Here is a 23,866-nt window from a genome sequence, read left to right as displayed (position 1 = left end):
TTAGGGTGATGCAGGACTCCCAAAGCATCTTATCTGCTGCCCTGCTTCTGTCAGGCTCACAACAGTGACTTGTGGATTCTTTGTCAACCAAGTCTGGCTTCAAGGCCTATCTCCTTTGGCAAGTTCCTTCAAGGGGGCCAGAGGGCTTTGTGGCTTTATGACCCTCCCGTCCCTCCTTCCGTCCCTCCTTCCATCCTTCCCCACATCCACCCTGTTCGCAGCTCCCCGTTGGCCTCCTGAAAGTATGCAGAGAGAAATGGAAAATGCATCTCTGTTGAGAAAAACTGCAGGGGAATATTTGAGTTTGGTTGAGAGTCGGGTTGTCCTTCACTTGTTAAACCTTTCAGCTGGGTTTATTTTCCCCCCCAAAGTGGAAGGATATTTCAGTCGTTTGCATGAGTGTGTAAGGTTTTCACACTAACCTTAGGGATGAGGTGATGGAAAGATATATGTAAAGGTGCCATTGCAATCATCTCCCCCCATTTGTGTCCTTCTCCAAAGATTCTCAAGCTATTGGCTGTTCTTCCTTGGTTGACAGAGGAGAAGACATTACACTCAGAACCTTTGAGCACTGGGTAAAGTCTGTGTGGTCTGGGGGGGGAGACTTCCTGCCTCCCACCAATATTTGATGGCTTGATTTGAGGTCCCCCACCCCAACACACACACCTCCAAATGCTTTCCCAGTCCAAATGGTTACTTTGGAGTCTTTCCAGGAAAGCGGGCGTTCCTCAGACAGCCCAGCCTTATATAGCCTCCCAATTCAAGGCTGTTCATGCATTTGAACAGACGTGATCCGCACGAAGTGCCACTTAACATTTTCCACTAGGTAGAAGGGCTGGCCGGTGAGGTCATTGTGCAAGTGCCCTCCAGAGCGGGCAGGGAGAGGAAAACAAGCCTGTCCCTTCTGGTGCCTGCCTGACCTCATGTCCCCTAGTCTGCTCCTCCAGCTGTGCTGGCCTGTCTTTTGCCTCCTTTCGCCAGGAGCAGCCCTTCCCCTCCGCCAAGGGCAGCCCTGCGGGGGTGGCAGCGTTCCTGGGCTGCTTGCCCCGGGGCAGCTCTCTCCCACCTGCCCCCCTGCGCTTAGGAGGGGCTTCCCTCTGAGGGACCGGGACTGCTCATCAGGTCTGCCTGCAGCTCTCGGGCCCCCCACAACCAAATACGTGAGCAGTGCAGGGTTAGGTATCAAATGACTGGCCAGTAGCCAATGGACAGCCGGAGCCCTGCCACATTTTCCAGCCAGACCGTAGGCCGACCGGGGCCGCAGGAGCAGAAGGTCTGCGTAACAGCCTGCAGAGATGTTCAGCGAGAGCATCTGCCCTGCCTGCAGAGGGTTTCTCTGCCAGGGAGCGTCTCGTAACAGCTGCCTGGAAAGCTCCAACTTGTGGCAGGGGAGTAAACAATAATAGAGGGCTGGCTGACCCTTCTGACGCATAAGGAATGCTCTTCCTCTGTTCCTAAAAATAGAGCCAGCCTGTGACCGCTGATATATATTTGGAACTAAAAAAGTCCATTTCATCCCCCCTTTTGAGCAAGCAAGGGAGAGAAAAAAATCATAGCGCTGGGCCAGATCTCCAAGAAGGAACTCGAAAGAAGAGGAGTTCTGTGATGCTGTGGCCAGGTGAGGGGCTGGGCTGTTCTCAAACGCTTCTGCTGCAAATCCCTCCCCGCTTCCTCCCTCAGGTTTTGCAAATCTGCCCCTCCCTCTTCCAGTGAAGCAACCCTCCCCAGCTTTAAAGCCCAGCCGAAAGGGTTCCTCATGGGTCAAGGGAGGTGAATGGAGCAGACTGCAGGCGAAAGCCCAGGACTATCTTATTGTTCAGGGAGGTAAGCTCCTGCCCTACAGTACGTTAAGGCTGAACGTTGGCCCAGATTAAAGTCCCCCCAGCCCCCAGGCTTTACGGCAGTCCTGGCTTTCTTGGGTGTTCCCTTAGTCCATACAAATCAGTGCCAACTCTATTTTGCTGCACCAACAGTCTGATCTCCCTGCAAGGTTTGGGCTCCGAGTCCAATCTGTCATTGAGTCATCCTGAGTGTCACCCACGCTGGCTGCAGCTCTTGGCCTAGCCCAAAAGCACAGAAAGGGCACAGGCGGCTTCCTGAGTGCATCACCAGCGGAAAATGCTGGCTCTCTTCTGTCCTTTTCGTGTCTGAGAGAGGTTGTGCCCCCTCCCACTCCCCAAACATTCCCAGTTCAGCTGTTGCACCGCGGGGACTCCCCGCCATCGGGTGGGTGGGGACAGGTGCCACCTTAGATGCTTATCAGCGGAGCGGGCCAATTAATGGAGGAACAGGCTGCCGATGACTGCAGCTCGCTCTTAACGGCTGCCTGATCTCCTCTGGGTCAAAGGCTGCAGTGGGGGGCGGGGGACGGAGGACCACCCCCCTGCCACGTGCATGAGCTTCCTGGGTGTGACTGGTTGGTGGACTCAGTGGGCCCTTGGCCTGGTCCTCCTCGGGGCTCTCTTGGCCACTCTGCATCCACTTCTCACAGGTGGCTTCTGAGCAGCAAGGAGACAGAAGCAGCACCTCCTGCCCCAGCCCCCTTACCCGCCTGGCCCCCTCAGGGCCACCGGCAGCTGGGGTGGTCTTTCCGGGAAGATCACTGGTCCCACATCCTATTTCCCAGGCAGGCCCCCAATCCTCCCCAAAAGCCCCCCTCGCAGACTGTGGCAGCTTGCCGGGGGTACTGGCGCCGCGCACTCTGCCCCGGGGCAGATGGCCCCGAGAGACGCCTTTTCCACGAGCTGGTCCAAGCCGCACGCGTCCGCGCCGGTGGCCGTCCCCGCGCAGCTGGTAGCAGCGAGTTCCAGCCATCAATTGGGCCCCGAGTTTCTCACCGCGAGCATCGGGCCTCCCCCCGCCCCCACCACTTCCAAAAAGGCTGCAGCGGAGCAGGACACTTTCTCCGCAGAAACTGCGCCGTTCCTTGCGCCCTGACTCAAAGGTAAAGCGGTCGGGGGCGGGACTTGTGGAAATCCCCCCCTTTGGATCCCGCGCTGGGCGTTCAGACGCGTCTCCCTTCCCTTGCGCAGCTCCAGAAGTGGGGGGGGCGGCGGGTTAGGAGCAAGGCGAGCGCCTTCGGTTTAAAGGGGGGGCTGCCTCTCTCCGCCACAGTGGTGGGGACGGTGACCGGCCTGGGCCCTCCTAGGGGAGGGCAGGTGGGGGCTCCCTGGCCCGAGCGCGGCGCTCCCCCCCGCAAGTCCCCTCGGCTTTGCACCTGCCGGGGAAGGGGCGGTGCGGCGGAGGCGCCCGGACGGCCCCTCGGGCGGCGGTTGGCTCGGCGGCGGGGCCATGCTAATGAGGCCGCGGCTTTATGCCACCTGCCCGGCCGGCCGGCCGGCCGCCTGCCCGACCGCCCGCCGCTCGCCATGCCGCGCTCCTTCCTGGTCAAGAAGCCCTCCAGCACCCGCGTCCCCAACTACGGCCAACTGGAGACGCGCCGCCAAGGTAAGCGACGCCCCGGCTGGCCTGCCGGTCCGCGCGGCTCTGCCTAGTGCGCTCTTGCGCCCAGGGCGCACGGCGCGCTTTGCGGCGGTGGCACTCCCTCCGCTCTCCCCGCCTGCCTCCGCCGCCCCCGGCTGCCCAGCTGCTGCTGCTGCTGCTGCTGGCCGGCTTCGTCTCCAGCCGCCCTGCCCCGCGGGCCGCTCCGCTCCGGCCGATCGCGCCGCAGTCCGAGTTGGTCTGAGCTGCCGCCCCGCAGCAGGGCGTGGCGGAGGCGGAGGGGCTCTTCTCCCTGGGAAAGCGGGGGCCACGGGCTGCTCAGGGCGCTCTTGGGAGGCGCCCCCCCCCCCCGCCAGGCTCCCCGCGTGTCCGCCGAGGGTTGGGAGCCGGTGGAGACCTCGCTTCACTGGTCTTGTCGCCTTCAGCGCGCGGGGAGTTTTCTGTCCCGGGGGGCTTGGAGGCTTCCCCGCGGCGGGTCCGCAGTAGGCACTGGGCGCTGGCCTGCCGCCCTGGCTCAGAAATGTCCGTCTGGGGTGGAAGTTTTTCCCTGCCCTTGGTAGGCTACCAAGCGATGCCTTGCTCGGAGGAGAAGTGGCGACAGGTGGGACTTTTTACTTTAGAGAAACTACGATATTTGGGAGTGGAGAGGAGAGGTGTAGAGAGGCAGGGAAGGGTCCCTCTTGCCCAGCTGTTTCCCCACCTCTTGCAATGCTTTGTGCCTTTCCTCCTGACTGGCACCATGCACTGCACACACACACACCCCTTTTTTCCACTGAGTCCCCGTGGAATGGCCTTCTTTTCCCCCCAGCCCAGGAATGGCCCAGCCTTCAGTTACCCTTAGCTGGGTGGGTGTTAAAGAATTGCTCCCCCACCCCCCACCCCCCACCCCCAGTTTCAGTCCTGCCCCAAAGCAGCCTCCAGGTGTGCAAAATCTGTCCGGGTTTGGCTTTGTCACCCATGACCTTGGAGCCACGCCGGGGCTGCAGCCACTGGGGCCAGAGGCAGGAGAGGGATCAGCAAGGGGCATGAGGAGCCAATTTCTTAATGTTCCTCTTGGACACAAATGAGGTGTTAGGGATGGAAGTGGTGAAAGTAAGAATTTTGGCCCTAGGGCGGTTAAACTATTCAGAAGCAAGGTGATTCCACTTCAGCTCTCAGCAGCTCTACCCTTATAAAGCACACAGCCATATGCCCTGCAGTCCACATTTATGGGAAGAATTCTCCAACCCCTCCATTTATCCCCAGCACCCTACTGAGATTTGAATTAGCGTTGCCTTTCATAGCCACCCGGATGGTAATATGTCTCTGGCTGAAATCAAACTATGGGATTGTGGGAGGAGAGGCGTGTTAGTTTATGGCAGCAAAAAATCAGGAGGAATCTGGTAGCCCCTTTTCCGACTAACACATTATATTCAAAGGCAGAAGCTTTTGTGGACCGCATTTCACTTCATCGGGTGTGCAGAGTGGCTAGACTGTAGGAGTCTGGCCACTCTGTGCATCTGATGAAGTGACTTACAATTTCTCTTTTGCAAGTTGAGAACAATTGTTCAATTTGTTCTTATAGATAAATTAAATTCCTCATGGAAAAGAAACCATAACCAATTCTTTCTCCCTCGGTGGCCTCGCAGTTCACTTCAGTTCACTGATGGATATGTAGAAAGCTATCTCTGAGGCCAAACAGCTCTTCCTTGAACTCGGCTTACGAGCAAACAGATCCAAAGTTCCAAATTATGTTTAGGGAACTGTTATCACATCTCCTTCATTAATCGAAGCTACTTTCCCCCTTAAACAAAAAGAAGTTTAAATTAATTAGGTTCAGTGCCCTATCCTCGAACCTGGTGGAGCTTCTTCCTCATCTAGATCACCTCTGCATGTGCTCAGAGGCAGTCATCAGAACAACAGCCCATGCCCTGTTGCACTGCCCACTCTGTCAGGACTGCTGATCTCTGTTAGTGCCCCTGGTCCTTGCTAGGTCCAGCAGCCGCACAGTCTGAGATTGTCCTGTGGGTGTTTCTGGGTTCTGCTCCATTGCAAATGCCATCGGGGAGTCGGTGGGCTTAAACTCCCCCCAGCCTCAAATCAGCGGCCACTGTCTAAAAGGGTAGGTTCCTGATGCAAACTCCCTTTGGCTTTTCACTGTTTTATTATTTTCCTGTTGGATGTATGCATGCACCTTATTTGATCCCCTGTATTCTTCTTCTACTTGTTCTGGTATACTTTTTTTTTTTAAATTGGTCTCTGACTCCAAAGAAACAAAAATGTTTTCCTGCTGTAGTTTTCTGGTGACTCAGAGACGGGTAGGCAGCGCTCTTTAACTCAGCAGTGGGGGGATTCTGGAACATCCAATGAAGCAGAACAGAAAAATCATGCACTTTTTAAAAGTGTGGCGCAGTTAGGGGATTCCTGGTCATCAAGTGGGCTGGCAGTTGCCAACTGAGACAGCTTCAGAGACGAGGAGGAGAGTGAGGCGCTCCTTGGTAACTAGTAGTCACGGAGACTCTAGGAATGGCTAGGTTCGATCTCCGCTTGTTGGGGTACATGCATGGAAAATGCCCTGGAGCTCAGGTGGGCTTCCCATCGGAAGGTCTGGCTGGCCACCCTGCAACCCCTACGCGGGTGAAGAGGGGCCCCGGGCGGGCTCTTCTCCCCAGTGGCTTCTGCCTACTTGGGGCTTTTGAATGTAAATGTTTCCAAGCGAGGCAGTGATTCACTCTTCACTTTTTTGCACCCTGGAAAAGAATGCAAGTTCAACTGGAACGCAGAGTCTCTTCCAATGGACCAAGGAGGGTGGGAGAAAGGGGATGGCGTGCAGTTATTTCAAATATTCCAAGTGCCCTCTCTTTGGTATAAGATCCTGTTTGATTTAGGATAGTCATGAGAGGGACTCAAGAGCCTTATGGCAGGCAATGACGTCTTGTCACATCAAAGCAGTGCTGTAACTGGGGGTGTTCTCAGGGCACATTTTGGAAACTTGCTTAAAAAAAAATATAACTCTTTGACCTTCAGGCACATGTGTTTTGCATGTGGGCCCATGCACGAGTTTGTTGCTCAACTCTGTTCATGTACCTGTAAAGATGTTCATCTGAACAAGCCATGAAGAGATACTTCTGTTCCAAGGGTAGAGCCCTGGAAGCGGGTTTTTGAGTTAAAACCTCCATACTCAGATAAGGCTGTGTGAAGTGCAGCCTTGGTCTTTCTTTTTTAGGAACAAGGCCATGTGTAAAGGCTGCGATACGTTAAGCTAAGAAACAGCTGGTTTAGGATAAAAGAAGCAAAAACATTTGTTCTGGGAGCGGAGTTTACGAGGACTGTGTTATAAGATGGTTAGCCAAGGTCTGCAAGCTTACGTTCTGCACCCCTGGGCAGGTTTGAGAAAGGGCACCAGCTGACCTTGGCTAATCACAAAAAGGCTAAGCAGGGTCCAGCTCGACTAGGACTGTACTTAGAGGGGAGGGCTGTAGTCCGTCTGGGAAAGTCGCACTGCCTCCAGACCCGGCCAGATGAGGCTGTCTCTGAAATCCCGTGGACTTCCGTTTGCACACTGAAGCCTGTTTCTGTGCAGAGGGTTAAGGAAAGGTGTGTGGCAGGTGTCTCGAAGGGAAGGCAGGAATGTAATTTTTATCAACCTCTTTTGTGCTGTTTCCATCCCCAGAATCCAGCAGGCCCAGTCACACCTGGATGGCCTGGGCTTTCTTTCTCCAGGAGGGCACACCTTGCCCATCGGCACCCTGTGAAGCCAGCCCTCTGAGAAGCCACGGCTTTGCTCCGACAAGCCTCTCCCCCGCTCTTCTGCAGAGCAGGGAGGCCAGAGGGGAGCCCGTCTTGAACCCCCAAAGCGGAGAGAGGGCCGGAGGCAGCCGGGGCTCAACCACCCCTCTTCGGGACAACCCAAACAATCTCAACCTCCCGCCAGCCTTCGGCCTGCTCCCCTGGAGGAGCTGCCCCGGTCTGGGTCGCCTGGCAGAGGCGGAAGGACACCGGCTGCCGGCAGAGCCCGGCGGGAGGACCGATTCTCTGGAGAGCTTCAAATGTCTGGACTGCCACAAGCCCTACAGCACTTTCTCCAGCCTGGCCCGGCACCAGCAGCAGCGGTGCAAGCTGCAAGCCACAGCGACAACAAAGCTCTTCAGCTGCAAATACTGCGACAAGGAGTACACCAGCTTGGGGGCCCTCAAGATGCACATCCGAACCCACACGCTACCCTGCGTGTGCAAGATTTGCAGCAAAGCCTTTTCCCGGCCTTGGTTGCTCCAGGGACACATCCGGACACACACAGGTGAGGGAGGGTGCCCTGAGGAGGGGAAATAGCATAGAAAACGGGGGGGGGGGGCTTGCACGCTGCTGCAATGAAACGCAGGCTGGAGAGCAAATATGTGTATGGATGTACTGTATTTGCACCTAGCCTTTCTCTTAGGAGCCCAGAGGGGCATAGAAGGGCGTTCCCTTTACTATGTTAGGCTTACAACAATCCTGCAGAGCAGAGGAGGGTGCATGCACGCACCCAAATTCATCACAAGAGTTCCGTAACAGAGTACAGATCTTCGGCCCATTCCGTTTCTCCTTGTTCGACATTTGGCTGTGGATCCTCAGCTCTTCCTTTCAGGGCACTTGGCACCGCTCAGAGAATCACCTGCTCTGCTAAATGGCATGAGCCAAGATTAAATCCTGGTTATAAAAAACAGATTCTGGGCTCGATCTGGAGAGAAACCCAGTTGCAGTGAGAGGGACTTACCTGGATTACGCTTTTGCCCTTTTGGGTTCAAGGGGAAACTGAACTGTGCTTTAAGGAAGCCAAAATCTGTAGCCACCAGAAGCCAAACAACCCACTAGCGAGGTCGCACTCACTGGCTAAATTAAAGATTGCTAGATAAGTCACAAATTTCTGGCTCCTCTTATCAACCAGGAGATTTCTCTGCAGCCCTGCTTTATGGATGTTCCCCAAACAGTTTTGCAGCATAGTGACCCATAAGTAGGCATGCGTTGCTCTCTTTCCACAATATCTCTGTCCTTTGTGTTATTCTTCAAAGCGTTATTCAGTGCATCTAATTATATTAAGTTTGCCCATTATATTTTCCTTTCATTATGGAGCTCAAGTCAGCAGAGATGAAGTTCCCACTCTGAAGTGGCTGCCTAACCAGATCTTAGCTGGATTCAGTCTGGTCGGTTCTGCGAAGTGGCTGGAACACACGCTCTGCACCAGGCCGTTAAAAAACCTTAATAAGATTTACCGTATTCTTTAAAGATATGTATTATTTAATCTTTTAAAAGCAAACAAATAAATCCTTGCTTTACCTAAAAAATGACAAAACGGATAACAGCAAAATAAACAACTAACAAAACCTGTTTGGAGCTATTCTCATGAAAAGCAACAACGATTATGACATGGAGAGAGTAGCAAAATGGAAAATGATGTTAAAGACATCCTGTGGAATCTAGCAGCACCAGTCCGTGTCTAAAAGCTTAGGGACCAAGAAGAAAACTGAAAAGGTGCTGGGAAGAACATTCTGAAAAATGATAACACAACCGAGGTCGCCTGTCCTGGTTTCTTCTTCCTTCCTCTTCCTCACCTGAGGAATGCGGCCCATCAAGTTTCCGAACATCTTCTACAGTGGATTTTCTACTCTTTGCGCAGAATGCAAATTTCACAGTGGAAGGAGTGACAGCCCAGTCCCTTAAGCTTGTTGGTTGAGGGACGTGATTCTCGCTTGGACGGGGAGAGGTGCTGGGGTCCCATGCCCAGACAAAACCCGTCTCCACGGAAGAGCCCACAGTACCGGAGTAGGTCTGTGCTTTTGTCCAGCAAAGGCCTGGATTTGGTTCACCGAAACGTCCCCCTGAAAGGATCAAAGAGACACGAGTGGGGAGGCCTCCTTCTGGCCGAACCCCTGCAGAGAAAGCAATACTGGCCCGATGCAGCTTCGCCGCTGGTGGCCAGGTTGGTTCATCCGCTTCGATGTTTCCTTGGTCCGTCCTGCTTTAACTCGAGGGCTTCTCCTTTTCACTGCGGGGCGGGGGGAGGCCAGAGCAGCTCCCTGGCAAGGGAGGAGGTCAACATTTTAGGCTTTTTAGCTCAGGAGGGAGAGGTTAGGCAACAGTAGAAGTCTATAGCAAATGGCTAGAAAATGTGGGCAGAGAGTTCTCCCTTTCAGAACTCGAGGTGGTCCACCAAAGCTAAATGGGGGCAGATCCAGGACTGATGAGAGGAAGGACTTCTTTGTAGAACACATTTAGTTAGGTGGTGGGATTTGCTGCCATCTGATGTGAAGATGGTCACCAATTTCCATGCTCTCAAAAGGGAGTGGACAATTCACGAAGGATCGGGTTGCCTTTGGCAACTATTAAAAGATACAATCTTAATTGAGCTGAGCTGAGGACTTCTGGTGGCTACAAGGACACCCTCATTCATTTTTCTTGGCAATGATATATGACAGCGTTTGCATGGCTTTCAACTTTTCGGACTGGTCCAGAGCTCTGGGATTGCCTGATGGTCTTCCATCCAGGCACAAACCAGGTCTGACGCCGTGTAGCTTTTCTCAGCTGGCCAGGTGGTGCCATCTAAGTGGTCTGATGAGCAAGTGCTGTCTCCCAAATCCATGACATCCTATGTCTTCCATGACAGCTGCTCAGGAGCAAAAGTGAAAGAGAACAACCATTTCTGCTCAGTTTACTTGCGTGCTTCCCAAATACAACTTGCCGGATGGAGGCAGTCGGATCAAGCCTCTGGGCTCCGCAGAGAATTTCATTTGAAAAGCTGGGGAATTCTGGGAGTTGAAATCCACGTATCTTAAAGTTGCTAAGGCTGACAAACACTGATCTAGCTATTCTATGCACCCGATGAAGGGAGCTGCCGTTCACAAAAGCTTCTGCCTTTTAATTCAGTGTGTTAGCTTGAAAAGAGGTGACCCGACTCTTTCTGATTTTGGAGGTCGATAGGGCCAGAGTTTCCGCCTGACGCCTGTCCTTGCGTGCCCTGTCCGGGCTCACCTGTTGGCCTTCCTTTCCAGGTGAAAAGCCCTATTCCTGCTCCCACTGCAGCCGGGCCTTTGCGGACCGCTCCAACCTCCGAGCCCACCTGCAGACCCACTCAGAGATCAAAAGGTATCAGTGCTGCGCCTGCTTAAAGACCTTCTCCCGGATGTCCCTGCTTTTGAGGCACAAGGAGGCCGCGTCCTGCGCTCCAGCATCCTGAGGCCGGGCAGGGAGAGTCTGTCAGCAGTCTGGAGGCTGGGTGGCGTCCTGCAGCAGGAGTCTGACCGCACGCACCCACGTTCCCAAGAAGCGTGGTTTGACCATGGTGGGATCTAGGTACCTCTCTGTTTTTAAAAAGAGGAAAAGTGCCCCACTCTTTTACTTTTGTGCAATAAAGCAGCAAAAGGAGTTGTCTCTTAGGCTGATTGTAAATCCCTTCCATGGACTCCTCTCTTCCTCTAAATCAACCCAAACAGCAGTTTGGTGCTAGTGCATTTCCTTGGGTCCAGGACGGCTTAGTTGCTTGAGCACCGCAGACCTTCTTTGCCAGCTGGCTTCCTTCGCAGACCAGTGCTGGAAAGGAGTTCAGAAATGCAAATGCACCATCTGCTTCGGTCTGCTGGTCTTGGCACTAAAAGATGCTCGTTTTGCGTTTCTGGGCTGAGTTTATTACGGCTTTTCTAGATGCTGGTGAATCCGGCCGATCATGAGCTCCTTTGCCGGAGTCTGCGGGAGGTCCAGCTGCTTCGTGGAGCAACACAGAGGGCTGGCCAAGACGGGTGCCTCTCCCTAGCAAAGGTGAAGAAGGTGGTGCTTCATAGGATCTGCTCAGGCCAAGCCCAAATGCAATTTGGGGCAAGGCAGGCCACCCACAGAATCTGGGGGGAATGCACTAGGGTTCTTCCCAAGAGGTTAGCCAGTGTTTCTCAACCTTGGCAACTTGAAGATGTGTGGACTACAAGTCCCATGCTGGCTGGAGAATTCTGGGAGTTGTAGTCCACAGATCTTCAAGTTGCCAAGGTTGAGGAACCCTGATCTAGATGGCCCCTGCTGGAGGCAGAATATTTCCTTTATTCCCTTATGCCTGCCGCTGTAGGCACGCAGCAGGTCTCCTGCTTCCGAAATCATCCATATTTTAACTGGCTGATTCTCTGGATATGTGCTGTGATCTTTCTGTCTCTGACACGTACTTGCCTAATCAGCAGAGCAAAAACGAAGCTGGTGGACTATGCCATTGGCGCCAATTCTGATGCTCGTGCAAGGAATTTGCATTCAGGCGAAGGCTCCCAGCATGGGATTTCTCCGGTGCAGGAATGAAGGGCACCACACAGCTCCCCAGAGCCCATCCCAAAGCGATCACCAGGTTATTATTTTTAACGTGACAAAGGGCAGATTTTTTAAAAGGCGGGGAGTAATCCCACTAGCAATATTTAACAACTGCCATTTCATTTAAAATGCAAATAAAACAAAATATAAGGCCATGTTCATCAAGATGCAACCCACTTTTTTGAGTGTACCCCCAGTGGGCTATTTCAAGGGCAAGAGGACCCCTAAATCTGAAAAAAGTTCTGCACGATTTCTGCTCCTCATGAAAAAGCTGTCAGTGCAATCAGCTTTGGAGTGCTGTTATTTTTTTCTGCCTGTTGTTCTGGCACACACCCATGTTTTGCACAGGACATCTGGAGCAGTTGCGTGCTTCTGTTTCTATCAAAGCGCCTACCAAAGTGGGTGATGTTGGAGCAACTTGTAGGCAGCAGCGAGGCCAGTCTGGCAGGATGGGGAAGCAACAGGCATAGTTGTAATTTGGGCAACAGGGAAGGAGGACAGCCTTTGCTGCGGCCAGAGGCTTAAATAGGGCTCAGGGATGCCTAAAGAAAGCTGCATTGTAAACTCTGCGCTATTTTGAGTCCCCAAACTTCTAAAAACAGCCCTTCCACCTGTCGTCGTGAGGGCCAGGGCAGGAAAGTATGTTGCTGCTTCTAAAATAAGCCAAATGTTTTTCCTCTCTTTCTCGCAGCAGATGGAAAGTGCTTATAAATATAGCAGCAGGGGCAGAGAGGGGGGCTCGAGACCCGCACCTGCCAATCTGCCAGCGAAGAGGGGAACGTGAGGATCAAATGAATGAGTTTTTCCATCCTTCTCAGGCGGCCTGAGCTGGGATGTGCAGAAGGGCACCATCTGGGTTCCTTTGTTTCGGTGGTTCCTCAGTCCACAAAGGGTCGTCCTCACGAGGCGCCTTTGCTGGCTGGGAAGAAAACTGCCTGAGGTCCCCGTCCTCAGATAAATCGATAAAAGCCAAAGAAGAGGGATAGTCTGCATTTGGAGTGATTCCTGCTCGGCTGTCTCCCCAGCATGTCTGCCTCACCTGGGCAAAGGCAGCTAGGATCTAAACAAGGGAGCGCAGCTGGATTCAGCCCTCAACTCAGCTCAGCCGTCTGGGCTCAGCTACCTTCCCCCAATCTCAGCCTTCTCGTGCACAATGTGAGTGAGAATATACACTGGTTAGGGTCACACAAAGTACTTAATGACAAATCTAGCAGCTCCATTCACGTACTGTACTGCAGTATGTGAAGCTTATTAGTTCATTGGGTGGTGGTGTTTTGATCAGGCTTGGTCTGATGTATAAACCTAGCCTTTTGGGTTGGACTATAATTCGGCGTATAGTAATTGATGGGTTCATTATGTGCTACCAAGCCAGTGTCAACTCTTAGCGCACAGATTGATTTTCTGCAGGACAGTCTGTCCCTAATGTGGTCCTTCAGGTCTCCCAGTGGTGACATCATAACTGAGTCCCTCCACCTTGCTGCTGGTCATCCTCTTCTTCTCTTTCCTTCCATCTTTCCCAGCATTAGAGCCTTCTCCAGAGAGCTAGGTCTTCATATAATGTGTCCTGAAGTAGATAATTTGAGCCTGGTCGTTTGTGCCTCTAATGAGAACTCTAGTTTGATTTGTATGGTGATCCACTTGTTTGTTTTCTTGGCTGTCCATGGTATTCTCAGGAGTCATCTCCAACCCCAGTGTTCAAAAGCATCATTACTGTTTCTATCCTGTTTTTTCAGAGTCCAACTTTCGCTTTGATAGTGTGTCACAGGGAATACCATTGCTTGACTCATTCTGATCTATACCTGCTTAGCTATAGACACATCATGGCACCTGAACATCTTTATAAGACCTTCATGGCTGCTGTACCAAGTGCTGGTCAGTGACGTGTTTCTTGACTGTTGTTCCCTCACTGTTGATGGTTGATCCTAAAAGGCAGAAGCTATTTAGCACTTCGGTAGGACAACTGGGGAGACCCAAATTCAATATTCAGCTATGTAATTACAAGCCTTGAGTGACAACTCTGGGTCGATTTGTTTAATGATCCATCGGTTTGTTTTCTTGGCTGCCCGTGGTATTCTCCAACACCAAGGCTCAAAAGCACCAATACTCTTTCTACCCTGCTTCAATGTATAGTACAAATGCAGAACAATTTGGCAATGAGAATAAGCGTGTTGTGCAACCAGCTGTTGAACGGTGAAGACATACAGATGCAATCCCATTTCGATTTGCAATTACAGGATAAAGACGGATTGCCGTCTGAAGCCCTGGGCTTTTCTCCCAGGCGGGCTTGTCGCCGAGGAAAAGAGTTGCTCTGTCCAGGACGGCCGCGCAGGCGGAGGCAGCCGGAGTTTCTGCGTCGGGGGTGGATTTTATGGGTGGGGAACTGCGAGCAAACTCTCCTGCGCAGCGGCTGACAACGACGGAAGAGGCTCGGCGCGCCCTGGTGCGAACGGGCCGCCTGGGAGCCGCTCTCCCCCAGCGCCCTCCTGCCTTGCCGGCGAGGAGGGCACCGGGGCCCTCTTCGCAGGGGCGCCGCGGCCTGGCTCGGGGCGGCTGGGCTGTCCCCCTCCCGCGACGAGCGGAAGCCGGCCGCCGGGCCCTGAACGCCGGGCCCAGAATAGCCCCGCCGCCTCCGGCCGAGGAGGTCGCCCGGGCCGAGGAGGGCAAAAATAGCCCGGCCTTTCCAGCTGGGCGGGCTTGGCCAGCCGGCTGCCCGCCCCGGACGGCTGCGCGGCAGCGGCCCCGGCCCCGGCCCGAGGCGAGCCCCGTCGCCCCCGCGCCGTCCCCGCGCCCCCGCCCGGGCCTTCGTGGCGGGGCCGGCCCCGAGGCGGGCGGCGCCGCCCGAGCAGCGAAGCAAAGGACCCGCCGCCGCTGGGGCGAGCGCGACCGGGCATGCGCGCTCCAGGGCGCTGCCTCTCGTGTCATGGCGGCGCCGCCGCGCACGCGCGCCTCGGCTGGCGCCGCGTGGGAAGCCGCCCGGGTGGGAAGCCTGTCCCGCTCCGAGGGAGCCCCAGCGTTCCGGCCCGAATGAGGCGAGCCGGCGGCCCCATCGTCCGACGCGCTCCGGTTGGCTGGCGGCGGCGGCCGGAGGGGGCGGGGAGCGCGCTGATTGGGCGGCGGCGGCCCGGCCGGAGCGCCGCGAGCCAGTGGCGGGCGAGGGCGTGGCGGCGCTCCGGAGGAGGCGCGTGCGGGCCCGCGGGCGGGCGCGCTCGGCTCCCAGTACGGGCGGCGAGCGGACTGGGGCGGCGGCGCGGGCGCTGGGCGGGCTGGGCCGGGGTCCTTCCGAGGCGGCGACCGCCTGGGCCGCCGCAGCATGAGTCCGCCCGCGGCCGGAGAGAAGCGCCCGGCTCTGGTGACCTGCACGGCGCCGGTGAACATCGCGGTGGTCAAGTACTGTGAGTACCGCAGCGCGGCCCGTCGCGCTTGACCCCCGAGAGGGCCTGCGGGGGGAGGGGTGGCTCGCGGCCAGGCCGGCTTGGATGGGGGGCCACCAGGAGATCTCGGGCCAACGCCGTAGGCTGGACCAGGAGGCCGAGGGCACCCGGGGGTCGCGCCCGGGAGGTCTCGGCGGGCCGGGCGGCTCCTGCGATGGAAAGTCGCCCCCCCGCGAGAAGGAGCGCCCGGGACCCCTGAGCAGGAGCGAAGCAGGAGGGGCGGGAAGAGCAAGCGGGGCGAACAGGTGGGGCGAGGACCGCATTTCCCCAAAGTAAAGTAGCCTGAAGGGCCGCCTGCTTTTACCCACACGGTCCAAGGAAGAATAAGGGGCAGCCGCTCTCCCGGGCTGCGATCCCGGGAGTGAATAAATGCGCATGCACAGGATTGGTTGGCCGGAGGCAGCCGCGTGCCCGTCTTGAGGGCAGAAGGTGGGGTCCTGCGCCTCTTTGTTGGGGAGCAGATCCCAGCTCCATCGGGCACTTCTTTGTGGAACGCACCAATACGTGGGAGATCTGGTTTCCCCAACACACCCACCACCCACTCTGGCCACCAGATCAGTAGGTGGGAAGGAGGAATGAGCTCCACAAATAACAGCTTTGTCTGCAAGCCGTAATTGGAGCCCTGCCTGCGGGCAGCTGAGAGAACAGGTCGGAGCAGCTCTGCCCGCCCTGCACGATTCATGAGGCGCTCCAGCCCTTCCTTGCAGATTCAGCGACCTGCCTGGGGTGCTCAGGTTGCCCCCAGTCCAAGCCGTCTTTTCCCTCTTTCCTCATCCAGGGGGAAAACGTGACGAAAAGCTGATCCTGCCTATTAATTCATCCCTCAGCGTCACCCTGCACCAAGATCAGGTGAGTCCCAGACTGTCAGAAGTGACCGACTTAGGCCCCCAGATGAACACGGTGGAAGGAAGCCCGGCTGGGTTAAGACAGTTCATAACCTCCTTAAAAGCTCTCTAAAATAGGAAGCAGCTGGTGGGCTTCCCCGGGCTGTAGTAGGCTAGCAATAGCGATGGAAAGACACAGTTCTTTTGCTTATTTGCTAGTTTACTGAAATGTATTGGCCGCCCAACTCCAGTGGGCTCTGGCCGGCATACAGAACTAGAAAAAACACAAACACAGCTAAAGACAGACTTACTCTTGGTAAGACAGTTGTTATTACAGATAGTAGAAACACTGTTAGCGCAAAGAAAAGCAGTGTCTGCAAACTGTAGGACTTAAGCCGCCCACGTGGGAAGCACAACGGTCAAATCCTAAGACTCCTTCTCTGGCCTGTGCCCCCTGTGACACCCGTGGGGTGTTCTGGAAAGGACCGGTTTGGTCTCAGGCCTTTTACTTCTGATTTAGCCCTCACAGCGACTGATATTCTGGGGTGCTGATGGAGGCTAGGGAGCCGTTCCTGCAAAATGCGTGTCCCACCACTCCAAGTGCACAGATCGCCCAAATTCCATAGTTTGAGCCAGTTCCTACATGGCGATTCTGAAAACCCTTTTGAAAAAAGTAGTATTTCCCCATTGTGAAGTCAGGGTGGCAAAACTCAGCACCTCCTCCTTAGACCTTAAAGACTTTCAGTGCTTTTTGAAAATATTGAAACTTTCCAGGGACTGAGAAGAGAGCCATCTGTCAGCAGGGAACAGGCTTTTTCAACATGGGTTCCTCTATTTTAGGAACATTTTCCCTACAGAGATTTGCTGGTTTATTTTGCTGCACCTCAGCGACCAGATTTTTTTTATTATTATTATTATTTGCACAAGGGATTTGGTAATTATTTTAGTGAGCAACAGTGAAGGCTGAAGCAGACTGAATTTCGCATTTGATGCTACTTTATCAAGAGCCATTGCTACAATTTTAACTGAACGCATTTATTGTTAAGGCTCCTGCTGCTGCTGTTCTTAGCTCATTTCTGCTTATTCTGCTTCATTCTGCTTAGATCCCAACATATGGTTGTGATGGCCACTTTGTTTAATGTTTGGAAGCGAGTTGTAGATCCCCTCATGAATAAACTACCAGAAGAGATCCAGGGGCTTCACTGGATCATCCAGTGAGGGTTTATTCATGGAAGGAAGCCCCAGGATGCTCAGTAGGGTTACTCTCAGCTGATCTTAACATCTTCCAGGCTCAGGTTGGGACCCACCTTGGCTTCTGTATGGTGGGTTTGAACGAGTTGTTCTGTTTCAGCTGAAAACGACCACCACAGCCGCCCTCAGCCGGGACTTCACGCAGGACCGCCTCTGGCTGAACGGGGAGCCGAGTGACATCGAACACCCCCGTCTCCAGTCTTGCCTGCGGGAAAGTAAGTGGAGGAGGAGGTGGTGGGCAGCACCGGGAACAAACTGGGTCGCACGGCTTAGGATCCTGGTAGGGGCAATTCAGGCCAATGCACATCTTTTGATGTTTTGGGGCTAAAAGGTGAAAGAACGGCTCTGCAGTCTTTCCCCCTGGAAGTTGGGGCCTAGCCTCTTTGAAGTTATACTCTATGCCAGCATTTCTCAACCCTGGCGACTTTAAGGTACGTGGACCTCAACTCCCAGATTCCCCAGCCAGCCAGGTTGCTGGGGAATTCCGGCTGGGGAATTCTGGGAGTTGAGGTCCATGTACCTTAAAGTTGCCGAGGTTGAGAAACGCTGCTCTATGCCCAAAATGGCCCAAAGCCATTTTGCATTTTAATGGAGGCAGGGGTGTGGCGGGGAGAGAAGCCTGTATAGGACTCCTAATGTTTCTGATTCTTGGTTTGGAAGGATTGAGCTCAAACGAGCAGAGCACCTTCCTTTTACCTCTAAGGATTTCCAGGGATTTTGGAAATTGGTTTCAGCCCAGGCATGGAGCCAACTTGCTTAGGATGGCAGAGAGAGACGCTGCCTGGTTCAATGTGTTTGTAACGATCTGCCACCCGCTGATCCCAAATCCAGTAACTTCCCTTGCAACCAATATTGATTCGAAAGAAAGTTCATTTATTGAGAGCAAGTGTACAGTTCCAAATCCTTGCTAAGACTGAGCCTAAGTGCGCCAAAAGTTGTTTTTCTTACTTTTCCCTCCTGCACCCCCCTTCCGCTCTTCTGATTCCCTTGCTGGTACGACCTTGAGCCTCCCAGCGCCTGTGATAAGGAGCCACCTGCTTTTAACGGTTTCTCATTCCTTCTCCCCCCTCCTTTTACAGTGGCAGAACCACAGCATGTAAAAAGCAATTTCTAAACTAGCCATCCTAACAATCTACGATTAAATCTTGCGAGGATTCTGACAGTGTTCTTATTAATATATGGCAATTGTATTTCTTTAAATGCCCCTTTCTAGAGAAACAGGGGCAAACTTTATTACAGTATTTCAGCAATTCCGGACTGTTCACCGTAGGAAAAGGGGGTATCTGGGGTTCTAGTTCTGCTTATGAGACACAGCACAGAGGAAACGTTTAGCTGTGGTCGTGCGTCCTTGTGAGAAATTCGCCAGCCGGTTGCAGGTTCATCCCAGACCCAAACCAACCCTGCGGGGCAGTCTGTTTCTCTGTCTTTCCCCAGGCAGCCTCAGCTCCCTTGCATCTCTCTTGCAGTCCGCCGTCTGGCTAGGAAGCGCCGTGGCGAGAGCAGCGGTGGCGGCGAGGGGGACCCCCCTCCCCTGAGCCAGGGTTACAAAGTCCACATCGCCTCGGAGAACAATTTCCCCACTGCAGCGGGACTGGCGTCTTCTGCCGCCGGCTACGCCTGCCTGGGTGAGCGAGGCTGTCGGGGTGGGCGTGGGAGTCCTTGGGGCTTCTGGCCTCCTGGCTTGCCTCCGTGTTGTGGCAGGGGAGGGGTGGCCTGAGGGAGCCGTTTCAGGGAACCTGGGCTGGGGCTGCAGACTGAAGTCCAGCCAGCCGTGCTTCGAGTGGTCTGTGGATCACTCCAGCCTGCTGATCCCTTTGTATCCATGGCCAGTTGGGGGGCGAGCAGGCTTTGGAGCCCAGGGTTAGGTAATCTGGGCTGGACTGCAACTCCCACGTGCCCCAGCCAGCTTGCCCAGGGACAAGAATTTGGGGAGTTCTGCCCCCAGACCCCTGAAAGAGTTCTGCTGTGGGACTGGGTATCCTTCATTTCCCTTGCAGTCTCCACCCTAGCCCGGCTGTATGGCGTGGAGGGAGACCTTTCCGAAATTGCTCGCCAGGGCTCCGGAAGCGCCTGCCGGAGTATGTTTGGGGGCTTCGTGCAGTGGGTGATGGGGGACGAGGCCGACGGCAAAGACAGCCTGGCCCAGCAGGTGGTGCCAGAGACGCACTGGCCTGAGCTGAGGATCGTGATCCTGGTGGTGAGTGAGGGGTCCTCGCTACAGAGGCCGGGGGCTGCCGCCGCCGCCAGTGTTTGGGCCACCCAGTTCCTAGGGCTGAGTGGTTGGTGCTTCCTGTGCCCCCCCCATTGTTTCTCTTCCTCCCCCGTGGCAGGTGAGTGCGGAGAAGAAGCTGGTGGGTAGTACAGCAGGAATGCAGGACAGCGTAAAGACCAGCCTCCTGTTGAAGGTAGGGGACACGGCTGCCCCGTCCTGCAGCCCCACACGTATCCCTGTTGGAGCCTCCACCCCATCAGCCCCTGTGGAGATGCCAGTGGACTTTGCCTTCCGAAGCCCATGTGGGTTTTAACATTCTAGGCAAATGGTTTCCCCACCCCTCCAGCGAAGGTGGCTAATAATCTTAAAGCAACTCTCTGCTGTCAGAACGATGGCAGATGGGCAAATGAAGAAGGCCAGAACCCCAGGGCACGTCGTAGACGCCCAGAACCCAGCAAACCTAAAGGCCTTCATTTGCAGCAGTTGCAACTAACCAGCTTGAATGCAGAGGAGAGAACATGGTTTTTGTCAGCCCTGAAGAGGGTCCTCCGGTTCTCTGGACTCGGTTCACGGAGGAAAGCCGGCATCTCCCCTTCCAAGCAGAGTCTAGTAATGCACTGATCATCAGGAGACTCATTCACCCCCGATGCTTCTCCTGAGGGGCTCCCCCGCCTTGTTCTCCTCTTCCAGCACCGTGCCAAGGCTGTTGTCCCGGAGCGCATGGCCCAGATGATCCACCACATCCAGCAGAGAGATTTTGAGGCCTTTGCCCAGCTCACCATGAAGGAGAGCAACCAGTTCCACGCCACCTGCCTGGACACCTTCCCCCCCATCTTCTACCTCAACGACGTCTCCAAGCAAGTGATTGCCCTGGTGCACCGTTTTAACGCCCACCATGAAAAGACCAAAGTATGTGGGGCAGCTGTGGCGCCCAGGGGTGGGGCGAAGGGGCCCCTCGGGGCAGGCCTGGCAATTCCTGTCTTCAGGAAGCAGGTCAAAGGATTGTGGCTTGGGAAAATTTCTGAAAAATTATTCCCTCTACATTTTATCTGTGTAAACGTATCCTTAATCCCCCAGACCTAGTTCAGCTGCGACAACCCTGTCATCAGAAGAAAAACCAAGCAAAGCAGATGTACATTCCCTGGAAAAAAGATCAGACATGCCAGTTCACCCTCAGGTTGCACTTGAGAGCTGTCAGGCAGACTACTGTATTAAACACGAATTGAACCCTAGCCCTTAGCTGCCCAGTTGCATTTATTGTGATGTTATTGTTATTTTATGTTTTTAACGGCTGCTTGCCACCCAGAATCACGAGGTTGAGATGGGTGGCCACATACATCGAAATACATGAATAAATAGAGTTGTCCGTTTTATTTATTTTATTCTATAATAAAATAAATGAAACGGACAACTCTATTTCTCATCACCCGTGTGACTCTGAGCAGCGTACAGAGTTAAAAACAAAACAGTAGAACAAAATAACCCCCAAATTGTGAATTGTTTAAAAAAAAACAGCAAAAAATGATTAAAAACATAAATGTAATTACGGGAGAGCACGCTCAGTTTCCCTCACCGCACAGCCCCTTGGCAGGTCCATACCCACGTTCCTGGATCCCCAGGCTAGTTGGCAAGGCCCTGTTTTTGGGCCCTCCCTGAAGGCCAGCAAGGCTGGGGACAGTCCGACCTCGGGGGGGGGGGGGCTGTGCCGAAGGGCGGGGGCCATGGCAGGAAGGCTCCCCTCTTGGGTGCCGTCCGATGACAGTCCTTGGTGGGCGGGACCCGCAATGTGCCCTCCTGCGGGAGCTGGTGGGATGAGGAGGTCTGACTGGGGAGAGGACTTTTTGTAAGCATGTGGCGGGGTCTTTCCCTCCCCCTCCCCAAGACACAGCAGGAGAAGGTCGTTCGGCTTTGCTTGGCTTTGCTGACATTTGGGCTTGTTGGCAGGTGGCCTATACGTTTGATGCGGGTCCCAACGCGGTTCTTTTCCTGCTGGATGAGACACTGGAGGAATTCGTGGAGGTGGTCAAACGCAGCTTCCCCCCCAAGGATAACGGAGGCCAGTGAGTGAGCCCAGCTTTTCCGCTTATTTGGGAAGTCAGAGTAGCACCCCGTGCCCCCTCCCCAGCGTCAGTTCCCAGGTGATTGGCTGATGAAGTCTTTGCTCGCCATCCCTCTGACAGTGTTTGTGGCTATTCCTGTGTCTGACTTTTTTGCACTAAGCAGCAACTTCTTGCTTGATATTTGAAGAGAGAGGCATTCAGGAGAGCAACCCTGAATACCCCTGGAAGGAAACTGCTCTGTGCAAAAATATTAATTCTGGTAGTACCAGTGCAATATCTCTGTCTGTCTGTCTGTCTGTCTGTCTATCTCATAATCCTATTAGCCCACTTTTCTATTAAAACAATAACTGAAATGACGTCTGTTGAAAATCATATGGCAAATGCAACAATGGTAACGTATTTATTTTTTGGTAATCGTCTTCAAAGATAGCAAGAGGCAGCAGTTGTCAAAGCTTGTTGGAGACGTCCCAAAATGGCAGATCCAATTAGGAAATAGATGCTCAGGAATCTGGCTCCTTTGAAGCCATTCGTAAATAAAGAAGCCTGTTTAGGAGAAATTTCTTCAATGGAGTCCTTGGGGTTCTCTGAGCTTGGTTGTTTTCTCGCAAACGTTTCATTACCCGGCTAGGTCACATCTTCAGTGCTGTTCAACCCTGAGCTACACATTTTCTCTTCTGAAGTTCTTCAGGTTTTGCTCCCTTGATTTCGTCTCCTCCAGCCCCGTCTCTTTTCTCCTGTGGGGGTCAGGACAGCCACAGACCCTAACTCCAGGGTTTTCCCTTCATCCTTCCCTTTTAGGTTTCTTAAAGGTCTTCCCGTGAAGGCAGCGAGCCCCCCGGAGGACCTGCTGACAGAGGTGGTGCGGGATCCCATCCCGGGAGCCATCCGGTACCTGCTGATCACCAAGGTAGGAGCCGGGCCTGGTGGCACCCAAGTGCTGGGCTCTGGCTGCGAGGGGCTCTCCTCGGACAGCCTCAACAGCAGGGCACACTGCCGCCTCTTCCTCCAGGGCTGGCAAAGGCTCTGCCAGGCACTGGGGGAAGAAGCGGGCGGAGGGGGGGATCTGCCCATCCAAGCACCCACTTCCTTTCCCAGCCTGACAGAGGGCTCCCGTGTTGTTGGGTCTTTTTTGAGTCACAGGGCAAAGTTTCTCAGGGGGCATCTTTGAGTGCCTTTTAGTTCCTTCTGGTAAGAGACAGAAACCCGTTTCCCTATTTGAGTGGTGGCTTTTCATCGAGGGCCACGCTTCTGCTCCTTTTCTTTGTTACCCTTTCTGCAAAGGAAAACTAATATTTGCCCACGCTTAAAACACTTGGAACAATTGTGCTGAAGTGTGATGGGCCTGTAGGGCCAGGCTCCTGTTTTTTAACAGCCCTCAGCTGTTGTCCCTCTAGGTCGCCCTCTTGCCTGGCCACACCAGCATTTTGGGAATTCTCTTATTTTTTGCCGTAATGATGATCTCCCCCCTCAGAGATCCAAGCATTTAAATACAGTTGAATATAAAAATAGGGGAAAGTTGCAGAATGTGTTTGGGTATTTATTAAAAAGCAGCTTTTTATGCTGCTTCAGTCATGTGACTCTAAGCAGCTTACAAACACCACCACTCAGACAGTTAACACAACAATTAGAAATGATCAGTATGTCAAACAATAAAACGCAATTGACAGTTATAATACTGCACCGGCATATTCTTTGCCTGGCGTCTCCTCTTGTCTGCTTTCCTCTGGCACCGTCGTCTGCCTGCTGTTTCACTTACCCCCCTTTTGCTTTTCCTGTCGGTTCAGCCTGGCCCAGGACCAGCAGCCGTGGAAGACGGGAGCTGCCATCTCCTGGGGGCAGACGGGATGCCGCGAAGCAGCCGCTGAGCCGAGCCGAGACAAGAGGTCCCTCTCTGGGGCCGCGAGGGGGAGGGAGGGAGGGAGGCGATTCCAGAAGAGACCCCTTTTGAGGGTCTCCTCTTCTCCTCTCCTCCTCGCCTGTCCCACACTCTTCCCTTTGATGCAAGGCCTCCAGTCTCTGTGGAAGTCGCTGGCCCAGAAGTATTTGTGTAAATAAATAAGCTTCAGTTTCTTCGACACTGTTTTAATCTTTGAGAGAGGCTTCTAAAATAAATGAGGGAGCTACTCTGTGCGTGGGCTCTCTTGTCTCAGGGATGGGCATCACCGTGGGTGGGCATTGCCCATTTGTTCTCCTTTTTCGGTTATACTTGGGCTTTACACCCGCCTTTCCCCCCAACCAAGAGCGCTGGAGGGCGCTGACAGTGGCAGAAAAGGATGTTGCACAAAGACACTCACTGGAGAAAAGCGCGGATACGAAAGTTAAGCCCGGTTATAGAATTTTGAGAAACCCGCT

The 23,866-nt window shown here is 54.1% G+C and overlaps 2 protein-coding genes across 5 annotated transcripts; both read left to right on the top strand.

The window, feature by feature from the left end:
- The first annotated feature begins 1,459 nt into the window (after positions 1-1,459).
- SNAI3 (snail family transcriptional repressor 3) lies at positions 1,460-10,829 on the top strand. Of its 4 annotated transcripts, none has more exons than XM_088136218.1 (3): positions 1,460-1,618; positions 7,094-7,717; positions 10,446-10,829. In XM_088136218.1, exons 1-3 carry the CDS (start codon positions 1,606-1,608, stop codon positions 10,628-10,630), a joined length of 822 nt encoding a protein of 273 aa, XP_087992344.1. In that variant the 5' UTR covers positions 1,460-1,605; the 3' UTR covers positions 10,631-10,829. The 4 variants fall into 4 exon arrangements, with proteins under 4 accessions (XP_087992344.1, XP_087992346.1, XP_087992343.1 ...); XM_088136220.1 differs by lacking the exon at positions 1,460-1,618 and adding an exon at positions 3,097-3,447; XM_088136217.1 differs by lacking the exons at positions 1,460-1,618; positions 10,446-10,829 and adding exons at positions 3,244-3,447; positions 8,530-10,439.
- A 4,063-nt stretch (positions 10,830-14,892) lies between these two features.
- Positions 14,893-23,638, top strand: MVD (mevalonate diphosphate decarboxylase). The gene is made up of 10 exons (XM_088136216.1): positions 14,893-15,128; positions 15,946-16,016; positions 17,343-17,457; positions 18,709-18,867; positions 19,240-19,439; positions 19,573-19,647; positions 20,145-20,363; positions 21,399-21,514; positions 22,313-22,421; positions 23,299-23,638. The coding sequence occupies exons 1-10, from the start codon at positions 15,047-15,049 to the stop codon at positions 23,377-23,379; spliced, it is 1,227 nt and encodes a 408-aa protein (XP_087992342.1). The 5' UTR covers positions 14,893-15,046; the 3' UTR covers positions 23,380-23,638.
- The last annotated feature ends 228 nt before the right edge of the window (positions 23,639-23,866 follow it).

This window comes from Python bivittatus, unplaced genomic scaffold (assembly GCF_059951505.1).
Source record: "Python bivittatus isolate LINGU-HERP-01145 unplaced genomic scaffold, Pbiv_v1 ctg000190_np1212, whole genome shotgun sequence".
NCBI classification, from domain to species: Eukaryota; Metazoa; Chordata; class Lepidosauria; order Squamata; family Pythonidae; genus Python; species Python bivittatus.
This window is presented reverse-complemented; position numbering and strand designations above follow the sequence as displayed.